The following is a 21097-nucleotide window of genomic DNA, read 5'->3' as shown; positions in this document are numbered from 1 at the left end:
CTGAGGACCTCGCGAAAAACTTCCCCCGCTAACTTTTCCTTTCCCCAAACTTCTCGTCCATCCCATTGAACATTCTCCTCACTCTCAACACACCTATTCCTTCACACCCACCCAATTGCGTAAGAAAAGTCTTCGCAAAAAGGAAAATGGGCGACCGCGAAGAGGACCCGCGTCCCAGCAAACGTGCGCGTCTCGACTCCCCATCCTCTACTCCCAATGCCGTGCCTACTGCATCCACTCCTACCACCTCGTCTCTGCAATCAGCAACAGCAACACCAGCAGCGCAGACGACAGACCAGGATCGCGAGCTCCGCGCCGGAATAACCGAGTATGTGTCTCCGGGCCTTGGCTTCTCGGGCGTGCTGAAGCAGCGGTACACCGATTTCTTGGTTAATGAGATCGGGCTTGATGGGCGCGTCGTGCATTTGACTAGCACTGGCGTGAAAAGGCCTAGTCGGGAGCCGAAGAAGAAGAGTGGGGGCGAGCAAGGGGAAGCTGAGGAGACCAAAGGTGGTGATGTGGATATGAAGGACATTGGTTATGGTCCCGAGAAAAAGGAAGCAGACGCTGTCGAAGAGAAGCGTGCTACAGATGGAACTGGCGAGAGCGACGCAAAAGCGAATGGCGAGGACGAAGCCAGCACCAACGTTTCAGAGGAAGACCTCGCGGCTCTCCATGCGATTTTCGGAGAGGACACGACGACCGAGGTTATCAAGTTGGTCGCGCAGGTCCGCAAGCACCCCGCGCGCAAGGCGAAGGAGTTCAAGGCTGTGCTGGCGGCGCCGATTGCGGATAAAGAGTTGCGGACGCAGGCACATCAGACACTGCGACGAGTGTTTCCGAACATGCTTGAGAGCGGCATGGAGCCGGATCAGTCGATTAGGATCAAGGCGAGGCCGCCTGCGGAGAGAGGCAATAAGAATAAGAGGGGTGGGGATAGGGATAGAGATACTGAGCGGATGAGAGGGTCTCTGGCGTGGGAAGAGCGTGGGGGAGAGTTCTTGCACTTTACGTTGTACAAGGAGAACAAGGATACCATGGAGATCGTGGGTTTCCTCGGAAGCATCACTGGCGGCGGGTCGAAGAGCTATTCTTTCGCGGGTACAAAGGACCGACGAGCCTGTACGGTTCAGCGTGTCTGCGTTAAGAGGCAAAGTGCTGAGAGAATGGCCGGTGTGAGCAAGAAGCTTTTCAATGCCGCACTCGGAGACTACGAGTATAAGAAGCATGATCTTCGATTGGGAGATTTGATGGGCAACGAGTTTACCATCACTCTCAGGGACTGCCACTTCGAAAAGGAGGAAGGGTTGGATGCTGCACAGCGCTTCCAATCAGCGAACGAGATTGTGTCCCAGGCCGTTGAGGGCTTTTCAAAAGACGGGTTTATCAATTACTATGGACTGCAGCGTTTTGGATCTTTCGCTGCTAGCACTGATGCCATCGGGATCAAGCTTCTGCAAGAGAACTTCAAGGGCGCCGTGGATGATCTATTAGCCTACAGCGAGGTTGCGCTCGCTGCTGCCGAGAACGATGAGGAGGACCCAGCGATCCTCGTATCTAAAGACGATCGCGCGCGCGCCAAAGGCCTCCATGCCTGGAAAACCAAGCAGGACGGCAACGAAGCGCTTCGTCTACTCCCCAAGAAACTCGCTGCTGAACGCAACATCATACAGCATCTGAGCTCCAGGAACAGCCGGACCAGAGCCTATGATCGGTTGAACGACTACAGGGGAGCGTTGATGACCATTCCAAGGAACTTGCGGTTGATGTACGTGCACGCTTACCAAAGTCTCGTGTGGAACGTTGTCGCCGGCAAGCGATGGACAACCTACGGTTCCAAGGTCGTCGAAGGAGACCTCGTCCTCGTAGACGAACATAAGGACAAGGACGGTTCAGGCGACGACGCAGCTCCCGACACGGTTGACCAGGATGGCGAGATGATTATCAACCCCGCTGGGGAAGACAGCGCCGTGAACGACGAAGATCAATTCGAACGAGCGCGTCCTCTTACTAAAAAGGAAGCAGAGAGCGGCCAGTATAACATTTGGGATGTCGTCCTTCCGCAACCAGGGTTTGATGTCGAGTACCCACGAAATGCTATTGGCGAGTTCTACAAGGAGTTTATGGGCAGCGACCGTGGTGGTCACCTTGATCCGTACAAGATGCGCCGCAGTTGGAGAGAAATCAGTCTCAGCGGTGGATACCGAAAGTTCCTGGCCAAGCCGATCCAGCCCATTTCCTTCACCCTGCATGAATATGTCAAGGAGGACGAACAGTTCGTTGAGACGGATCTCGAGAAGCTTAGGAAGCAAAGCAAAAAGCCAGCTGATGAGCCGGCTGGGGACAAGAAGGAAATTCCTGCTGTAGAAAGCAATGAGGACATCCAGGGACAGAAAAAGATTGCAGTTGTCCTGAGCTTGCAACTGGCTTCCAGCCAGTATGCGACAGTGGCGCTGCGAGAGCTCATGAAGGCTGGAGGTGTGAAAGCGTACCAGCCTCAATTCATGGGTGGACGATAGACGAAACGAAAAGTATATCATTTAGACATGAATCATAAATACATCATTCATCATCCCGCATCAAATTTGTCCCTTCATAAACAGTTGTGCACAATCAATCTCCGACCTGGACCATTACAGACGCGATCTTTACATTCTCATCTCGTAAAGTCATGCTTCGGCGCATCGCCCTCCTCCTTACCTGTCCCATACTTCCTGACATGTTCCTTCGCCGCCAACTTATCAGCTTCGAACTCCTTCAACTCCGGTGTATCCATATGCTTCACCACATTATCCGCCTGCCACTTTTTAAACGAGAACCCCAGCCCCTCGTGACTATAATCCTTCTCATTCGCCTGATCTTTATGGTACTTAATCTGCATGAACTCTCCATCCCTGGAATCTGGATCCAAGGACAACGACACCAACCCCGTTATCGTCGCCGTCTTTGGGATCAGTCGAAACGTCCATGACTGCTTGTTCTTGAACTGGATGATCTCGTCGTCGGATCGAATGACCTCGTATGACTCGTTGATGGACGATTTGAATAGCTTAGGCAGAGCGAACCATTGCCCCGCCATCTTGTATCGGTCGTTGGCGTACACGAATTGGTCGTCGTAGACGCAATCTGGAGTGTAGCGCTTGACGCGCTCGACTGTGGGTTGGCAGCTGTACAGTGCAATTATCTGGGACATTGCTGCTTAGTAAAACGGGTCTTTGTTCGGCTTCACGGCGAGGAAGAATGCATACATCGTCAACGAGTCTCTGTCTGGCCGGCGACAACTTGATACTCTTGCTCGGATCGGGCGTGTAATCTTCACTCGTAGCCGTCTGCCTTGGCTCGAAATGTTCGCCAGGAGCGGAGCTGGATTTGGGAAACCCGAAGCTCTGCTGCTGCGTTTGGGTGGACATTATGGCTCTGACTTCGGCGTTGTGCTCGTTTACGGTGAAGTTCTTTTGCGGGTGCGTTAGGTTTGATTTACTGAGGAAGTTCTTCAGGCCGTGGGATAGGAGATGTGATCGGGTCGGAGTGATCATAGGATCGGTGTGGGACGACGACGAGGGACTCATTGTGATATATAGATAAAGGATTTTCTTTTTTTGCCCTACTGGCCTTGCAATACGGACGCTCACGATTGGAGGTTGGAAATTTCAATGACGTTGGATGTAATTCAGTTCAGAGTCAATGATTTCATGAGGTCCATATACGGATCCTTCGCTTTGAAGAGAGGGTCATCTGTGATGTTTGGGATGGAAGATAACACAATACTGAGGTAAAAGGCAACCATGTTCCCTTGCATTGTTGTGAACGACTAGATGGGTTTCAAATAGTAGAGACCTTTCACAAAAGTTTGGTTCTTTGCGTATGCCACGCGAAGTCCAAGCATGGCTGTGTCTAGTGTTGTGGTTGTGGTTGACAGAGCTGATCGGCTTTGACGGGATGACGCAAGCGGGGATACCAGATACTTAGATTAAGTACGTAGAACAAAGCACCTCAAAGCATGATTGATCATTACCTTAACAAACTTTCTACGATGCCTGTTGTAATTACACTCCAATCTTTGATAAAAAAATAGCCCTCGTTGATGCAAACCTAATACAGTCGTCTCAGTCATATAATATGATAGCGATATGCAATATTCTAGTAGTATCCAGATTGCTCAATGTCAAGCGAGCAGACTGACTGGAGTACCTTGACATCTTGCAACTTCAAGTACACGATAAATCTATTAGAAGCAATTCTATGTCTTTCTAGCAATCCCACCCAAGACAGTAGTGCAATTTTCTCCCACCAGAGGCGGTGGCGAAGCAGCTCAAACATATCAAATCGGCGAACAAAGATTCCCTAAACAGAGCTGGCACCATGATATCGAATCGCGATTTGAAAGAGGGGCATGATATGGGCCTAGCGAGGAAAAGCTCGAGTTTCCAAGGACTATAGTTGATGCATGCTTCTCAATCCTGTCACTTTTCTCTTCGACGTTTAAAGCATCGAGACTGGCCCTATGTACAATTCACCTAGATACATCCGTTTCACTATCACATCGCAGTATCGGACATTGCCAGTCTAAGGTTGATCCATGACCTTTACTCCATTATCTGAATGACACGTCTCCTAAGCAAAGCATCAGGATAGCATATATTTTATTGTTTTACATGTACGTACAACATAATATCAAGGTTGCTGCACGCTGCACTACGAATTATAACGAGCATGGAAGTCAAGCTTGCTTTAACGGCGGTATAAAACTTTGAGACAGAACGCGTAGGAGATCAGCAGCTAATGTATTCTGTGTTATCATTTAAACTAATGTAATATGAGAGGGCTAAAGCGGTGATCTTCAAAGAGTATCTTACGTCTAATGTAGGGGAAGAATCAATCCCATGAATATATGGAAATAAAGGCCTCTATATCTATGATACATGAAAATCCCAGGTTACTTATTAATAGCTTTCCCCTGTCATAAAATGATGAAGATTACTGTTGACATCCTTACGACGAACTCTTCGTGAGAAGGAACCCAACCCTGCAATCTGGCTCCCTCAATACCTCAAGCAGGACATCATCGTCGACAAGAAGCGCCATATCGTCATCATCTTGACTCTTATCCGGATTGGTAGTATCGCGGAGATACTCTGTGTTAATGTGTGCGTACTCCATTAGCATCTTCAGCTTTGGTTGCTTGTTCTGTGCGCGTTGCGCGATTTTAGCTTCCTGAGCCGCCATATCGACTTTACTTGCGGGTTGGAGCACGGGGAACGCATCGTCGTCTTCTTCATCCTCATCGTCGCCAATGGTCATATCCCCGGTATCAGCAGAAGATTCGTCAATGTCGTCCAATTCCGGCGCACCTTTCATTCCACATTTACAACCGAGCAAGTCATGCGTCTGACACGTCTCCCGTTCATCCAATCTGAAGAGATCCCTCAGCTCTTCTCGCGAGAAGGACGACGCGCTAGCTTTATTATCGACGACCGCATTCGCCAGACCCATCTTCATGACTTGGCGCTGATAGATCTTCTCGTCTAACCCACCTTGCACGAGAAAGCGATAGATTTTGCACGGAAGCTTCTGGCCATCGCGGTGGATACGCGCCATCGCCTGGAGATCGGTGGCGGGGTTCCAATCGATGTCGAAGAGAACGATGCGGCTTGCTCCGATCAGATTGAGACCCACGCCGCCCGATTTGGCGGAGAGAAGGAAGGCGAAGGCAGTGCGCTGGTCAGTGCGGTTGAACTTTTCCACGAGCGGCTGTCGTTTGGAGGAGGGTATACTACCATCTAGACGTAAGTATTTGTAACTGAGGGAAGTGAGGAGTTGTTCGATCATGTCGAGAGTGGTGGTGTAGTTGGACACGATCACTATCTTCTCTTTCGTTGTGTTGAATATGCGATGGAGCAGAGAGTCGAGGACACGGAGCTTGGTACTGCAGGCATGCGATCTGAGGATAGGAGGTGGAATCAAAGGAAGAAGACTTTGAAGCATCTCTGATGGGGTATCCTCTCCATCCTTTGACGATTTGAGCAAAGACGGACTGTTGCACATCTTCTTCAGGATAGTGATTAGCTGGAGTGCCATTTCGTTATTTGCATTTCCGAGGGCAGCGGTAAAATAGGGCGAGGCGAGGATGCTCCGGTAAGCATTCGATTGGGCGGTAGTTGGCTTGCAGAAAACAATGTGCTCAGTCTTGGGAGGGAGATACTTGGAGAGAACTTCTGCCGTCCGGCGTATCATGAATTGACTGGTCAAATTGACCAGTTCTTTCCATCGCGCCTCCCCCTTTTCAAGCTCCGCTTCGCTAGCATTCGGCTGACGACTGCGTACAATCGGCACCTCGAATTCACGTTTGAAAGCGGGTCGCTTTCCGAGTAGACCTGGATTAACAAAGTCGATGGCAGTATAAAATTCACTCAAGTCATTCTGGAGCGGGGTTCCGGAGAGAATAATCCTTCGCTCAGTGTTGAGAGACTGGATGGCGAGCATGGCCTTGTTATTCGCCGTCTTTAATCGATGTCCTTCGTCAGCGATGACGATGTCAACTCCGTGGCCTTTCTTGAGGTCCTCCTGTACTACGCGGAGCATCTCGTATCCCACAATCATGACATTGTACGCCTTTCCCTTGGTAAAATTCGTGATCTTTTTGTTCTTTGCATCTGCCACAAAGACACCTATGCGCTCATTGCCCAGCCATTTCCGAAATTCGCGTCTCCAGTTCTCCACCAAGCCGGCAGGGCAGACAACCAGTGCTTTTCTGACTACTGGTGGACTGTCGTGAATCGGATTCTGTTTCATTAAAGTCCAGAGTAATGCAATGGTCTGCAATGTTTTCCCTAAACCCATCTCATCGGCCATGATTGCACCCTCGCCTTCGCAACGCATGCCCATCACGCATTCGTAAAGAAATTGAACACCCTCCCGTTGGTGCTCACGGAGGTGTTTGCTCAGTAAAGGGTCGACAACAACATCTACCACCTGCTTTCCTTTTGGAACGATCGTTGGTTTTTTCATGATCAGAGCATTAGGCAACGTTGGGTCATGGCGTGGTTGGGGAATTGAAGGATTCCCTTTGGGCACGACAGTGCTGTTCAACATGGGTGTCTTGAACTGCATTCGCGCAGCTTTTGGCTTGAGTTCCGGTCGAAATGGTGTGTCTTCATTTTCCTCGTCACGCAATGCCACACCGGCTCTGTCCGAAGTCTTGAGAATGGCTCCGGGTTTGGAATCGATCTTTAACCCACTTGAATGTTTCTTGAACTTGATATCGTTGATTGGTGCGGTGGGTTTGGGTATTGGCACAGGCTTTGCAGCTGTAGCACCAAGAAACGCGCGTCCTGAAAGAAATTCCTCCTTAGACATTGATGCGTCGACTTCCACATCTTTTCCTCCTATCGAGAGAGTTGATCCGGGTAGAAGTGGCCTTGCACACGCAGTCTTTCCCATCTCTTTCCCAGTCTCACTGTTGGCTAGTATTGCCTGGCCTCCAATGACCGACAATATGCCATCGCCGTCCCATGTTTTGTTCTTTTTGGTCGTATATTTTCTCCACAAAACGGTGTAGTATTGCTCGTTTGCGTCGGCTGGGACTGAGGGCGTTGTCGAGTTCTTCACGGCCGCGAGCGGCTTGCGCTCTACGTCTGAGTGGGAGTCCGAGGAAATACGCCGCTTTTTTTTTGGTGGTTCGCTGCTTTTTGGGGCGGGTCGGACGAAGCTGGGAAGCCGGAATGGCTTTCTTATCATTATGGCGGTCTTTATTGACTCCGGAGAGCTGATGAGTTGTGGTGTTATCCTTCCGCACCACAACTTCGAAAAGGTGACATTGGGGTACGCGTAGCGCGTCGCGAGCTCACGTGACCTTCACTGTCATAATAGAATTCCCAAAAGGGGGAAGAATACATTTCATGAGGTCTCTTTGAACAAAAATTTGAGAACGATGACACAAATAAGATGTGACCTTCGATCAAATATTCCATATTCACATCACCATGCCTACATTGCACCCCACAGCTTGAATTGTGTTGCAGCCAAACGTCAGCACCACCTTGTTGAGATCTGCGTCACATCGAATACAATGAATCAAACGGAAAGAGAATTTAGATGAAATAGCCTTAAGAAGTAAATACAACGCCAAGGTCATCGACCTCCCACTTCAAGCTATGCATTAGCATTCATTCTCACGATATAATGGCTGTCTTGGAATACAAAGTGCTGTAGAAGGTGTGTTCAAACTCATGCATGCCACCGGCCCACAAGACATGAAAGAAGCTCAATTAGAGGCAGTGTACTACGTAGGGCTGAAATCATAGAGTCTTCGAGTCCGAATATTATTACGTACCTATCGTTACCATGAAGAATATTTTGATCCTGATCCAGGAGACATATAATAGGCGCTCAAGCACCATACTCGAAATATACTGACAGTTTGGTCCTTCATCCAATGACGAATCCTCGCCAATTATGGTTTGAAATGAGACCTCGATTGACGCCTCACTTTCCAATCCATTAGTCGTTGCGGAAAGGACTAAACGCCATTGATTGTTGGTCCGGCGGCTGTATGATGAGTTGTTCGTGGTCGCCATGTGGGGTTGGATGTTCACTTTCGGTTACCCCCTGCAACCAAGACGTCCGATTTAAACATCAACAATCCCAAGAGCACACGTCAAATCCACACCGCTTGAAGATAATCGCAATTGAATCCTTAATTGCATAACTACGCCAATTAATACAATCATTGGGACGGAAAGTCTAGAATCGAGATCTCAACCCAAATTCTGCAACCCGCCACCATATTTGTTGTGTACAACCACATTCCGTCGCACGCGCGACGTACAGATCCTACCTACATTCCATTCCGATGACTACCATCCACCACACCCCACCACCCGGCGCGTCGCCCTTTCACATCTATGAGGATTCAGATGACCTGGGGCCTCCCTCCCCCTCCGAGGTTTACGACGACGAAATGTCATTCAATTCCGACCCGTCTTTACCCAGCGCCGACGAAGCCCTTCCTAGCATTGAGGACGATTACGCGGAGCACGACAACGAAAACGATCACGCGGGTGACCTCGAACCTAAGCCATATCGTGGCTCCTATACCTCGCGACCTTCTATACTCTCGTCTGCACAAAAACGCCACATCTCTGCCGTGACGACAACAAGTTTCATCTCAAGTCTGCCTTCCGAAGTCTCAGTCGCCTCGAAACCTATCTCATCAACGAATCAGTCGGCGGACTCACGATACACACCACGGAAAGAACGGCCACCATTCCGCAATCCGTCTTCTGTGCGAGCCATGCAGATGTCTTCGCCTCCACCTTTCGCCTCGTACGACAACCCCCGGGAGCGGATAAAAGGGACGTACAAGCTAGCAACACCGAGCAGAAGTGGGAGATCCGAGACACCAGCATCAACTACAGATTCAAGGCGATCGGCAAGAAGCTATCATGATTCTCAAGGACAGGCGCTGCCGAGTCCGCGTGCGACACCTACGCCCCAGCAGGCCTTGCCGCTGGTTCTTTTGCACGTCACTATATTACCTATGCAATTTCCTTATTCGCCCGATGCTATGATGAAGGTCATGCCAGAATGGCTGATCGAGAACTACAAAATTCTAGAGGAAAAGCTACAGGACATCGTGCTGATGCGGCGCGGAGTTCTAATCCCTCATCCAAGAGACGAGTATGACCTCTTGGAAGAAAGAGTATTGGAAAGTTTGGAGTTAAAGACCCCCCGACTACTTAAATGCGGCCATTTCGTCCCACCTGCCGATTCGGAAGAGTCATCTTCCGACGAGGATGAGGAGACCAGCGTTGCCGGTGACAGTGCAGGGCGCGGTAGCCGTATGAGCGGCGGCACCCTTACAGTGGATGAGGATGTCGACAAACCCGCACCAAGCATCGACCTTGACACGAGCATGTGCATGGACTGTCATCAGCATATGAAAAAGCCAGGCAAGGGAGTGGGTTTGGGCAGTAGAAAATGGGATATCAAGATCTATGCCGCGAACGGACTCATGCGTTCCGGGGCCTGGGCTGCAGCCTGGAACGAAATGGAGAGGTGCGATGTTGAAATCTCGCCCTGGATTCCGATCGAGGTCCGGAAGGATCTCGAGAGGAAAATCAAGGAAGAGGCAGAGGCGAAAAAGCGCAAGGAACTCTACCAAGCTGAACTGAAGAGACAGGTCGAGGAGGAAGCAGTTCGCTTGAAGAAGTTGGAAGAGGCCGCTGTGGAGGAGAAGCGTCTGGCGGAGATCTCTATAGAGGCGAAGCTCAAAGCAGAGGAGATTGAACTCCAAAGGAAAGATCAACATGAAGCCGAGGAAAAGTTACGATTTGAAGCAGCACTGAAGGAGAAGATTGACGAGGCCACAGAGGTTATGCGTTTGCAATTCGAGTCGCAAGCACTCGCAGAAGCAGCCTCTGTTGCCGAACGATTCCGAGCTCTAGAGGGTAGGGTCAACAAGGAGGCAGAATCCAGAGATGCAGTTAGTACCCGTCCTCGATCTCGAGATACCTATTCCCGTAGTAGGTCGCGAGGCACCCTGCGGTCGACCTCTCGCCGACCGCGCATGGAAGAGCTTTCCCTTGGCACATTGCTCAAGAACTATTTCGTTCTTCTCGCAAAAGACCAGAGGAACGTTTTCATTGTGATCCTCAGTGTTGTCGTGGTTTACTTGGCCATGCACCTCGACCCAGCTGTATACATGCAGCTTCCAGCCTCGAGTCTGCCTCACGCACTGCCTGAGGACCGCCTACCAGATCTGGTTTCTTCGATAGTAGTTACCACCACAGCGACAACTACAGCTACGGCAATAGCCACATCCACAACCACAGTGACGCATGTTGAGCGTTACTCTGAGATTGTTCATGATATGGCAACCTCTTCACCGGAAATTGCCATCTCAGCGTCAGCAGAGCCTTCACCTGTATTCTCATCAGAAGGCTTGATTGGCGATGTACCGGTCAATCTAGAGCAGGAAATAGAAACGGATGCGGAAGCAGAAGCGATCGAACCAAGTGTGGTGGCTTCCGCGTCAGCATGGCAGGATCAAGTAGCTGCGACCGCTGCCTTGGACTTGACGGATGCTGCGCCTCCTTCATCAATACCCTCACCCCTCCCTATCGACGAACCCCTTTTCTCGCCTGAACCCGATGAGGAACTTCACGACATATCAATATTCGACAAGACTACTCAAAAGTTCTTAGGACAGCCTATGTCGTCTTTGGATGGCGTGACATGTCTGAAATCGTACCTCCCAGCCGAGCTTCAAGCACAGCCCACCGACCTGCTGGATTAAACGATAAACAACGTCTCGATATTTCCATTTAAGGCGCCCACCGACTCCTCTCGCCTTCGATAATACAAAAGGAAGGGTGGCCTACCCATCACACCTCCCCACGAATGACTATTCACGCACTTGATCACACCAAACCTTCCAAAGCACCACTCACCCCATCACGAAACCCACAGAAGTGATAACATAACAATCAACCTTCAGCATAGCGTTCTATTGCCTCCCCACTTCCCTTCTCCTTCCCCCAATTCAACTTTAAGCGTTTTCCATATTATCGCAGAACGAAGTACACATGAAATCACAGCAACATATACACACATCATAGCATAGGAGTTTTCACAAGATTGGTTTTCCTTCTCCCTTCTCCATCTTGATGAGATAAATCGAGGAAAGAGGAATCGATTTTAGTGGACGAAACAGGAGACAGCGGAATTGGGGTATTAAACGAAAGTTCCGTTTCTCCCGACACGATGAATTCAGGAGGCGGGAGCTTTACGCAGTGACCAACGATATTACAATCCGTAGAATGAAATAAAAATGAATCAATTGACCATGCTCTTTTCCGTCTCCTGTTTGCCGGACTGTGATGTGTTATACTTCTTTGCTGAATGCCAGAGTTGAAGTATCGGTGTGCTTCATTGTACTTCCATCGTATTAAACCGTATATAGACAGCGGATTCCCTTCCCCACTCCTCCATCTATGGTGTCAAACAAACAAATGCGATCCCTCTCCCTAAAACCTTTTCCAGCCTTTTCTATCCCATTCAAACAATGAAAACAACTCCCCCAAACCCCTCAGCGATATCTAAAAACTTCAAACGTTGAGAACAGTCATCATAAATCATGGGTCATAAGATGACAGAAGCGAATAATGGTACACGAACACACACGTAGACATTATTAGTTGTAAATTTACAACAGCTCCCTCCCAAGCCATCCATTGGGAAAACAACGTGTAAGAACGGTACGTCAAACTATACCACACACATGTGTATATACGGATGTATGTCTATACCGAGACAAATGGGCTCACGGCCGGAGGATGGAACTACTCGTACTGTGTCGTCTTCTCGTCGATGCTTCGCTGTGGTCTGTCCTATTGTATGCTATTCTATTAGGAATGAACGGAGGGGTTTGAATGGATGAACGAGTGGGCAAGTGAATAGCAAAACGAGAAGACAGTTGATATCTATAGGTGATTTTTCCTGTATACAGTACAGTTCCATGTGAACTAGCTGCAACACTCAGAGAGAATGTAGGGGAAAGTGTATCTCTCAGGTTGTTTGACCATCGCCAGAACGATTCCTCCTCTCTCTCTCGTAGGTGTCTTGGAAGCCGGAAGCAAGCATCTACTCTAAATATGAGAATGTTCATAATTCGACATCCGTTCATGTTTGAGTAATACGAAAAAAGGGTCAAAGAAGAGTGCGAATTTCTTGCGGCTATCTTTGTGTCTAGACATAAGAAAGGTAATGCCGTTTAGACCACGGATTAATTCAACTCAACTAATTCTATGATTCCGAATCTACTCGGATTTTACTGGAATATGGCTAGAATTCCGATCATCGTCTGCCCGAGATACTAGTAGAAAGACCGCTGTGTGCTGGATAACATAGCCTATATGCTAGAAATTTCTATTGGGAAATAGTTGGATCAACCCTCGCCAATCATCACAATACCAAGCAACGGAAGGATCGGAAATTGTGTTGAGAATTGGAAGATCACCATCTGCCCCAGAGGTAGACTCCAACCACGGGGTATTTTCTGTAGATCCTCCCCTCAGCAAGCGAATGAAGTCCGAGAGATACAAGGGTGCAGGCGGGGGGAAGCGAGTCGATGTTGAAGCACACGCTGGAGTATTGTTATTGCAGATCTGCTTGGAGAGTGCTTCAGACTGAATTGTGCGATGCTTTATCAAAAGGGGGTACTCTACGGTAATGCATAGTTCTCTTGCATTTGAGGTGCAATGTATTGTTTGAATTCTTGGTTGTATGTATGGGCTGGCCAGCACTATATTTGACCATTCCTGAGAATCTGGACCGGAGGTGCTGTCCGGTGTATAACAAGGATAGATACTTCGTTATGCCCAATTTGCCCAGTTCCCTACTGTTCTCGATCCCATGTAATTCAGGCGAAAACACGCTGGATACCGCGTCGTCAATTGCGTGTGTTAGCTTGACATACACGTTATGTCTGGACCAGTGCCCGTTAATCGGGCAACGGATGTAGGCATCTTCAGCTTCGTGTGCGATGTGGACATACGGAAATCTAATGTACAACATCGATGAGAATATGCAGCTCGCTTCGACCCCGATGGCTTGCCTGCAAACGTTCGAGTTTCAATGACCTGCCTGTCAGCTCTGCCGTATCAAGAATGCCACCCGCGTGCGAATCGCCAAATGCAATGTCCGCAGTGCCTACATCCAGAACAGTGTTGCAATCATCCGGATGCAAATGCACCGCAGCTCTATTTACAGCTCAAGTGCATTCCATTGTTGTTGTCCGCATCCGCCGCGACGAATATGATTTCTTGACAAGGAAACCTTGCAGACACAAGACCTTCTTTTCGTTTAACCCTGTCACTGGCAGTTGCAACAGTGGATTTGGAATTCGAACATTTCAATCTTCTGTGCGCCACAAGAAACTGGGGTAGGAGGCGTCCGGACACAATGAGCACAGAAACGCATGGAGACCGTTGGGCCGGCCGAGCGCAACGAGCGAGCGCAATGATATTACGCCTAGGCACTCCGAACAATGCCTCTCGGATTTTCTTGGTCGGGGTCATCAAATCGGCGAGGTAGCAATACAGGGGACCGGACCCGTCGATGTAGGCAACTGAAATGGAATCGATGTCTGGGGTTACTATGTTGTGGCGTGTATGCTGCATGTGATGCGTGGTGGCGTCCAAGTTGTCAAGGGGGCAATGGAGGCCAAACGTGCGTCAGAGTGGGAGAAATGATGAACGGCAGGCATGAGGGCAAGACGATGTCATAGCTTGCTAGTTCCATGGGAATCTTGTGCGACGGTATCATGGTAGCCTCGACCTTCGGTGGGGATTCGCAACTGACTGATGTATTGCTAAGGCATGATTTGAATTGAGAGGCTCGGAGGCAAACTACCGCAGAGATCGGTAATAACCAAGTAATTTTTGGCTCGATTGTTAACAGTTACTAAACTCGACAATCTGAAGCAACTTGGTCCAGAGAGGAATAGTGCAATAGAAAAGGGTCGAAGGCGAGTTGAGCAGGGATGCTTAACCGTGTTTGGTTTGGGCAAGCGGAAGTATTGGTGTTTTGGATCAGGTTGGAGCAAAATCGCAGGACAGCTCTTATTCTTACACGTCTGCCAAAGCGATCTGTGTCGTCGCGGGGAGACACACCTCAGTCTGCGAGCCGACCTGGCTAGCTAAATCCAGTTGTCGGTGTCGTCTGCCAGTTTTGCTTTCTACGGTGAGCTGGTGTACTTGAGGATACAGCGCTTGCGCTTTAAGCAGGGACTGGGGGTGTTCAGGCAGTCGCAGGTGGTTCGAGTAATTTGGCAAATAATGAAGTTCCAGGCTGGCTTTTCCTTCCACGGACGATGATAGCAGTCTACTATGACAGGCTAAGAAGTGAACGGTCAGATTCGGTATCGTGCAGTCACGGCTCCATTGCGCCGGGAGCGTGGTTGTGCTTATTTTAGGTCATTGTATACTCCGTACTATGGGACATGCTCTTGTGGATCGCCTGGAGCTTCTAGTGCGGGCGACCTATGGCTTGCATGTTGTGCAGGCGGTGAACGGGTTTTTCATTGCGAGCTGGCAGACAATGTTCGCTATCATTCACTGCGACCGGCTTGGCGAACAGGCTGTCAACGCGCAAAGTCCGTCATCACTGGACGCAAGATCGATGAGACAGTTGCAGAGGTTTGGATAGTGGTGGACAAGGATGCCCCAGAGGAGGCAGGGCCGCATGGAAGACCCCAGTTCGAAGGCGCAGAGGCCCCCAAGCTTAAAGAAGCCTAAGTCTATTAATAGCGATTTGGCGTTGACCTTGGGCAACTTCAGCACCTGTCCCCACGGCTTGAAATTGTAGCGACAGAACAGCAAATAAATGATGCCTGTTCGCGTGTAGTTGCACCTTCGATGTCAGAGTCCCCTACATTACTCCTTCACCTGATCGCTATCATGCCAGCGAGCCAATATTGTCGGCATGGACGGAGTCAAAGAACCGCTTGCTATTGGTTTCGAGGAAATGTCGTATCGCTTATTTGACGGATACTCCGATGTATTGACGCTCGTGAAATGTCTAGGGCTCGGACGTCATTGCACTGCTGATGGCCGTAACTGGTGAGCATTCAAGGTATGACGATAATGTTCACCCTTGGGAAAGCCGGCAGCCCGTTGCCGTTTGGTGGTAGCACAACCTCGCATGGGTTTGCGTGCACGCTTTGTGAGCATTGTACACGAAGAGATAGAGCGGCTTTGACGATGTTTGCTAAAGCTAAAGTGAGTGATAAGGAAGATGTGTTGAAGCGGTGGGGGTGGTGATGATGATCATGATGATGATGATTGTGAGGGAAGGGAGAAGAGGGGTGTGGGAGAAGGAGGGGTGACGTGAAAGTAAAGGTGAAAGGTGGAGGTAATACAATTACAAGGAGGAAGGAAGGTTCGCGTAATCTGCTCCTTCCCTTCCAATCGAATAATGATGCCATCCCATTCCTGATTCACCGGCCAGCCGCAAAAATAACAAGAATAATCATACGGAGTAATCAATTCAATAAGCAGGGGAGAAGTCGCAATCCTTCTCTTTCCAAGACTTCATTCGCCTGCGCTGCAATGCGTACATGATAATTATTACGTCTACGTTCCATCAGGCGAAGGCAAAGGCGAAAGCGGTGGTGGAGCGGCAGGCGCAGCGGATACAGAAAGGCAGAGGATGGATGCATTTGATTTAAAATGATGATTGCTTCCGCGAAACAGAGGTTGCAGAGAGAGTTTGATCCTTCCAGGTCAAGCGACCTGCGAGGATGCGGGAGAGATGTCATTTGCTGTGCGGATATTTAGCCAGTTGAATGTTACATCTGGCTCCTTTTGGATGGCCTGGCTGGCCTGGCTGGCCTGGCGTCGCAGTCCCCTCATAGGATTGGGTCAGCTCACGGGCGTAGGCAGGAAGCGATTGGCTAACGGTGGGGAATATAGAGAGGCACAAGAGGCCACCACGCAGAATGGAGCCTCATTCACCGTGGTACAGCATGCCCAGCTACTACAGCCGGGTTAGCTGCCATGCATGCAGGAGGTATGTATGTAAACACACGTACGGAGTAGATGTACCGTGTGGATGTCGAATATTGTACCTCGTAGGTATGTACGGAGTAGATATTGATGTATACCTAAAGCTAGTCTGGTGGCGGCAAGAGTTGCGGGACGATGCAGTCCAGTGATCGCCAAGAGAAGGGGGAGGGATCGTCAGCCACGGCCGTAGTTGGTCCTTGGAGGGTCCTCATAGTCGGAACAAAGATGTAGTCCATCTCTGTGCTTCTCCATCAACAGACTCTATCTTTGACCATGGGTTTCTCACATGCTGTGATGTTGTGTTTGGATTGGAGTCGAATACGAAGAGAACGATGAAGAGGGAACGGAACGAGTGACAGGGCCCGCAGACTGCCTGCAGGCTTGCAGATTGCAGATTGCAGATTGCAGGCGGCATGCCGGGTTGATGAGATGGATGACGGTTTATTTTTGGAGTCGAGGTGCATACAAGAATGGAGAGAATACAGAATACGTACACGCAGACAGGGAATAGATGAGTAATATAGTGTGTCCATGTACGGAGAACATACATACAGTATGTACATCCAGTACTCCTTACAATATGTAGGTATATATGTGAGTGCATATATATATGTGAGTGTATCCTTTTACTATTGAAATGATGATGGTGGGGGTTTCTGATTGGTGATGGAAACAAGACAGGTTAATTCCAGAGATGTAAGTGGATGAATTGCTTGCCTGATTACTTACATATCGTGCTGATTCTAGAACTAGAACATGCCGCTGCAGGTTGGTGGTAATTATTCGAATGCCTATAATTGTAAGACTTTACATATGTGGACATGGAGAGAGAGAGAGAATTCGTATATGTCTACGGAGTATGTGTACGATCTATATCAAACATCATGATAACCGGAACAACTCAATTACGATGTGCTGATGGAGCATGTATACACTAATGCATGTACATACACATGTTACTACTACCAATAGGTGGCCAACCTAAGTATGATTTATTGTCTACTTGGTCTTGTTTTATTGTGGTCCATCGACTTTGGCATTGTCCTTTTCATATGCAATTGACCATTGTCTTGGCCGTTCTTCGATATTCTCTTGTTGATTGACCATTCCATTCTTATATCATATCTATTGAATCAATTATACATACTAATATGACATGTACCTTACTGTTCTATACGGTGTGTACATACGTACATGCGTACGTACGCAGATACATAGTCGTAATAGATATGATCCCACCTCCATACTCAGCCAAAGTACATGTAGTCATAGCAGATAGTCATAGTGTGGGTATGTATATAGCAAAACAGTGAATGGTCAAGAATGTTTTAAATATCCAAAAGACGTGATTGGCTCGTTGTGCAAGATGCCCAACCAACTTCCTTTTCCATCCTCTTCCTCTCTTTCTTCTCTCTTGTCTGCCCCTCGACGATATCACAACGCCCTAACAATGTCCATTTACTAACATGTAAACCTAATACATTTTTTCTTCCTCTTCTCATCTCTAATTCTCTCGGCCGGAATGATCACATCAACTTTGCAATGGTAGATTCGGTGGTTGCTCTTTCCGGATATTCCCATTGCATGCCAAGGCCACAACCCTCATCTGTCCGAGGTCAACAACTTCCAATTTCCATTGTCGCCTTGATTGCCTTTTCTTCTTCCATCATCCTCTAAATCCTGGCCAGATCTTAACGGCCTCATGAGCCGCCGGACGCGCTGCTCCCAAATTGGGCTGGTATCAATGCATCAATGCATCCAGAAAAATAGAATTCTTCTCGTCACCGGGGAAAAAGGTTTCATTCCATCATCTCTTGCCATCACTCCACGTCCGTCGTTGCTTACTGACCCGCCCGACTGATCCTAACCCACACCACCATGGGGCTTCAGCGGAGTGCTCTGCTTGGAGCCCGCCACACTTATTTCCAAATACCCAAAACTATGTTTAACACTACCTACAGTCTACTACTCCGTGCAATCATTACTATTGCCATTTCCATCGCCAGCGCCGTTACCATCGTTGCCGATACCATCGCCGCCGCCGCCGCCTCTTCATCCTTCTACCTGCTAGCTAACTACCTAGATACCTACAGGCTACTACTACGTTGTATGTGCCTACTATAGCCTATAGGTATGTCCATTACAATGCAAGCAACTAGTAACTATGCTACCTTTGAAAGCATCGTACCCACCACCGCTAATCTACCCTGCCGGTTCCGTCTTTGGCCAGAAAACAATAATGAATGCTTAACCTTCCCTTACTACACAGTACTCCACCGCTGCTATGACATACGTACCATTATCGCACTTCTTCTAATGTGGCCCGTCCACGGAACTAATTTTCAGTCTTGATTCTTGCCTCCTTCCAAATCTCATTGTTGCGACCTAAGATTGTGGGCCACGACGTGCTCGTAACAGTCGTAACTCACCAAGCTCTTCACTCACTCCATTCACTATGATCGTGCGCACGGCCCAATGGTACGTTGGTAACTCGGGCAGGCAGGTTAGACGGCCGCCCGGTCCTGCTGCTAGGTGCTGACCTTCGCCCTCACGGAGCCTACCGTTGAATGTTGCGCCTCTGTCGCCTCTGGGGATTTTTGTCACTGGTGGCGCCAATTACCTGAAGCATCATTCATCATGATGGATGGGGCGTCGCGGAGGTGGAGATGGAGGTGGGCGGTGGCCATGGTAGGTGGCCATGTGCACCTCCACCAACGTTGAACTCCAAACGCTGGCACGCCAGTGTCGCCTTGTCCTGTCCTGTCCTATCCTGATTCCTGCTCAGCAGTAATGGAATTCGTTATTGGCGCATTCGATTGCTACCTGGCCCCGCTCCTCTCTTTGGAAAGCAGCGAGTTGTGGCGTCGATTCTTGTCCTGCAAGCCGCCGCCCAAAAACGTCTTGACGACCATACCTACATGCAGTTGTGTCTGTCATTCTCCGCGTTGACAAGGTCGGTCAATATTTGCAGGGGAGGCGAGTCGAATCCCGGCCACCCCCTCTAGAACAACTAAGAAGCCGCAGAAGGCCGCAAGATTGCCGCGCCGTACCGCTCCGTGCGCATTCAGAGGAGAGACAGTTGGAACGTTAGTCACGCCGTGAAGAGAGAGGTGTGGTCCCTCGCTTCGGTTTCTCTGCTTCGAACGGTGCCAGGTAAACCAGGTATCTATCTATTCTGCTGTGTACACAGTATAGTCACCGTCTGGAGCGAGAGCGAACGTGGTGTGCAAATGCGCACTGCGTCTGCGCCTGCAGGGATGGCTTAGGCCCACAACTCTCCTGCATTTCTTCTCTCCAGTTGTACTACGTACAAAAAAGACAGTCAGACAGGGACATCTGATGCATCTCTTTGGTGCGCGGGCCGCCGCTGCTCGAAATTGCCTAGCTGGATAGCCGATGAGACATTCACCCACGGCTGGGGTCCAGCGGGAAACAGCAGGCTGGAGCCTACCATTCCAATTCTCACTCCGCTTCAGAGCGGAGGGGGGTCCATGGCCCTGGATACAATACCTACACCACAACTTGGTTCCAACGGGAGTTACACCGGGGCTATGTCATACGAGCATGAGCCAGCACGGCTGCCTCTGTGAATCAACCACTCTATCGTGATAGCTCCCGCAACCGATTCAAATCCCTTTCCCTGCTAGCCTCTCCCGCCTGGCCGTCTGTACCGGCTGCCACAAAGGCGCACCAGTCCATCTCACACAGACCATACACCTCTCGTGGCGACCGTACACACAGTGCACTTGCTGCTACGGAAACTCTTTCTCCTACCTGACTACCTGGTACCTACTGCTGCTACTACTGCTACTATTTGTGAATCCCCTGTCCCCAATTCCACCCTACACCATCCCTACAGTACTAACAACTACGCTACCCTCGACAGGCCTACCCTGACACTTTTCCTTCCTTTCCCTTCCACCAGGAAGCACAAGTCACTCTGTGAATTGCTTCCATCCCGCCCTTGTCCCTTGCGAGCACGTCCTCGACATTCAAGCCTTGTCCGGATCCTGCATAGGCCATCCTGCAGGGGTTGGCTGTTGTCGGTCCCTACTGCTTTCCGCATCCACCTGTCACGCTCTCTTTTTTGCCAGCTTGGATTGACGGACTACTAGAGGAGCGTTCATTGTCTTTCTGCGTCAGTACCTATTCAGCCCTACTTTCAATCTAATCACTCCCCGTCTACCGTACTCCGAGAGGCTTCCGCGCGCCATATATCACCATTCCGCCCTCCTCAGCATTTCTCCCCCTCCCAAGAACCAGCTCCTCTCCCTCTTTAGTCATCTTCGGCTACTTCCTTTCACAAAGCTCAAGAATCCTCAGGCTTCCTCTACCCAGCTCGAGGATCTGCAGCCCGCATATTCTCAGCCCCTCGCCTACTTGAAGCATTCCTTCCCTTCACCTGGTCTGGCAGTTCAAGGCCTCCTGCACTGCCATTCCAATCCTCTGTTCATTTTACGATTCAGTGATAACTGTTTCGTTACCCACGCTCGCTACCTTTGCCGTTGAGGCATCTTTTCCAATCAATCCAA

At 49.5% G+C, this 21097-nt stretch overlaps 4 protein-coding genes across 4 annotated transcripts; 2 read left to right on the top strand and 2 right to left on the bottom strand.

Moving 5' to 3' along the window:
• Positions 1 to 64: 64 nt before the first annotated feature.
• BU24DRAFT_427355 (tRNA pseudouridine synthase D) lies at positions 65 to 2576 on the top strand. Its single transcript, XM_033529207.1, has one exon. The coding sequence runs from the start codon at positions 147 to 149 to the stop codon at positions 2517 to 2519; it is 2373 nt and encodes a 790-aa protein (XP_033379483.1). The 5' UTR covers positions 65 to 146; the 3' UTR covers positions 2520 to 2576.
• An 80-nt stretch (positions 2577 to 2656) lies between these two features.
• On the bottom strand, positions 2657 to 3536 carry BU24DRAFT_355269 (uncharacterized protein; the record flags this gene model as incomplete). Its single annotated transcript, XM_033523845.1, has 2 exons — positions 2657 to 3184; positions 3249 to 3536. 2 exons carry the CDS (start codon positions 3534 to 3536, stop codon positions 2657 to 2659), a joined length of 816 nt encoding a protein of 271 aa, XP_033379482.1.
• Positions 3537 to 4787: 1251 nt separating this feature from the next.
• On the bottom strand, positions 4788 to 7771 carry BU24DRAFT_427353 (uncharacterized protein). Its single transcript, XM_033529206.1, has one exon. It carries the CDS (start codon positions 7438 to 7440, stop codon positions 4993 to 4995), a length of 2448 nt encoding a protein of 815 aa, XP_033379481.1. The 5' UTR covers positions 7441 to 7771; the 3' UTR covers positions 4788 to 4992.
• Positions 7772 to 8839: 1068 nt separating this feature from the next.
• Positions 8840 to 11296, top strand: BU24DRAFT_355601 (uncharacterized protein; the record flags this gene model as incomplete). Its single annotated transcript, XM_033523865.1, has 4 exons — positions 8840 to 9383; positions 9472 to 9476; positions 9575 to 10487; positions 10536 to 11296. Coding segments are annotated over 4 exons (2223 nt in total), but the record flags the coding sequence as incomplete, so codon positions are not given.
• Positions 11297 to 21097: the final 9801 nt, after the last annotated feature.

The sequence above is a fragment of the Aaosphaeria arxii genome (assembly GCF_010015735.1).
Source record: "Aaosphaeria arxii CBS 175.79 unplaced genomic scaffold BU24scaffold_10, whole genome shotgun sequence".
Lineage (NCBI taxonomy): Eukaryota > Fungi > Ascomycota > Dothideomycetes > Pleosporales > Aaosphaeria > Aaosphaeria arxii.
This window is presented reverse-complemented; position numbering and strand designations above follow the sequence as displayed.

Coding starts and splice junctions, on each gene's coding strand:
- BU24DRAFT_427355 (XM_033529207.1), top strand. CDS start 147: ATGGGCGACCGCGAAGAGGACCCGCGTCCCAGCAAACGTGCGCGTCTC.
- BU24DRAFT_427353 (XM_033529206.1), bottom strand. CDS start 7,440: ATGGGAAAGACTGCGTGTGCAAGGCCACTTCTACCCGGATCAACTCTC.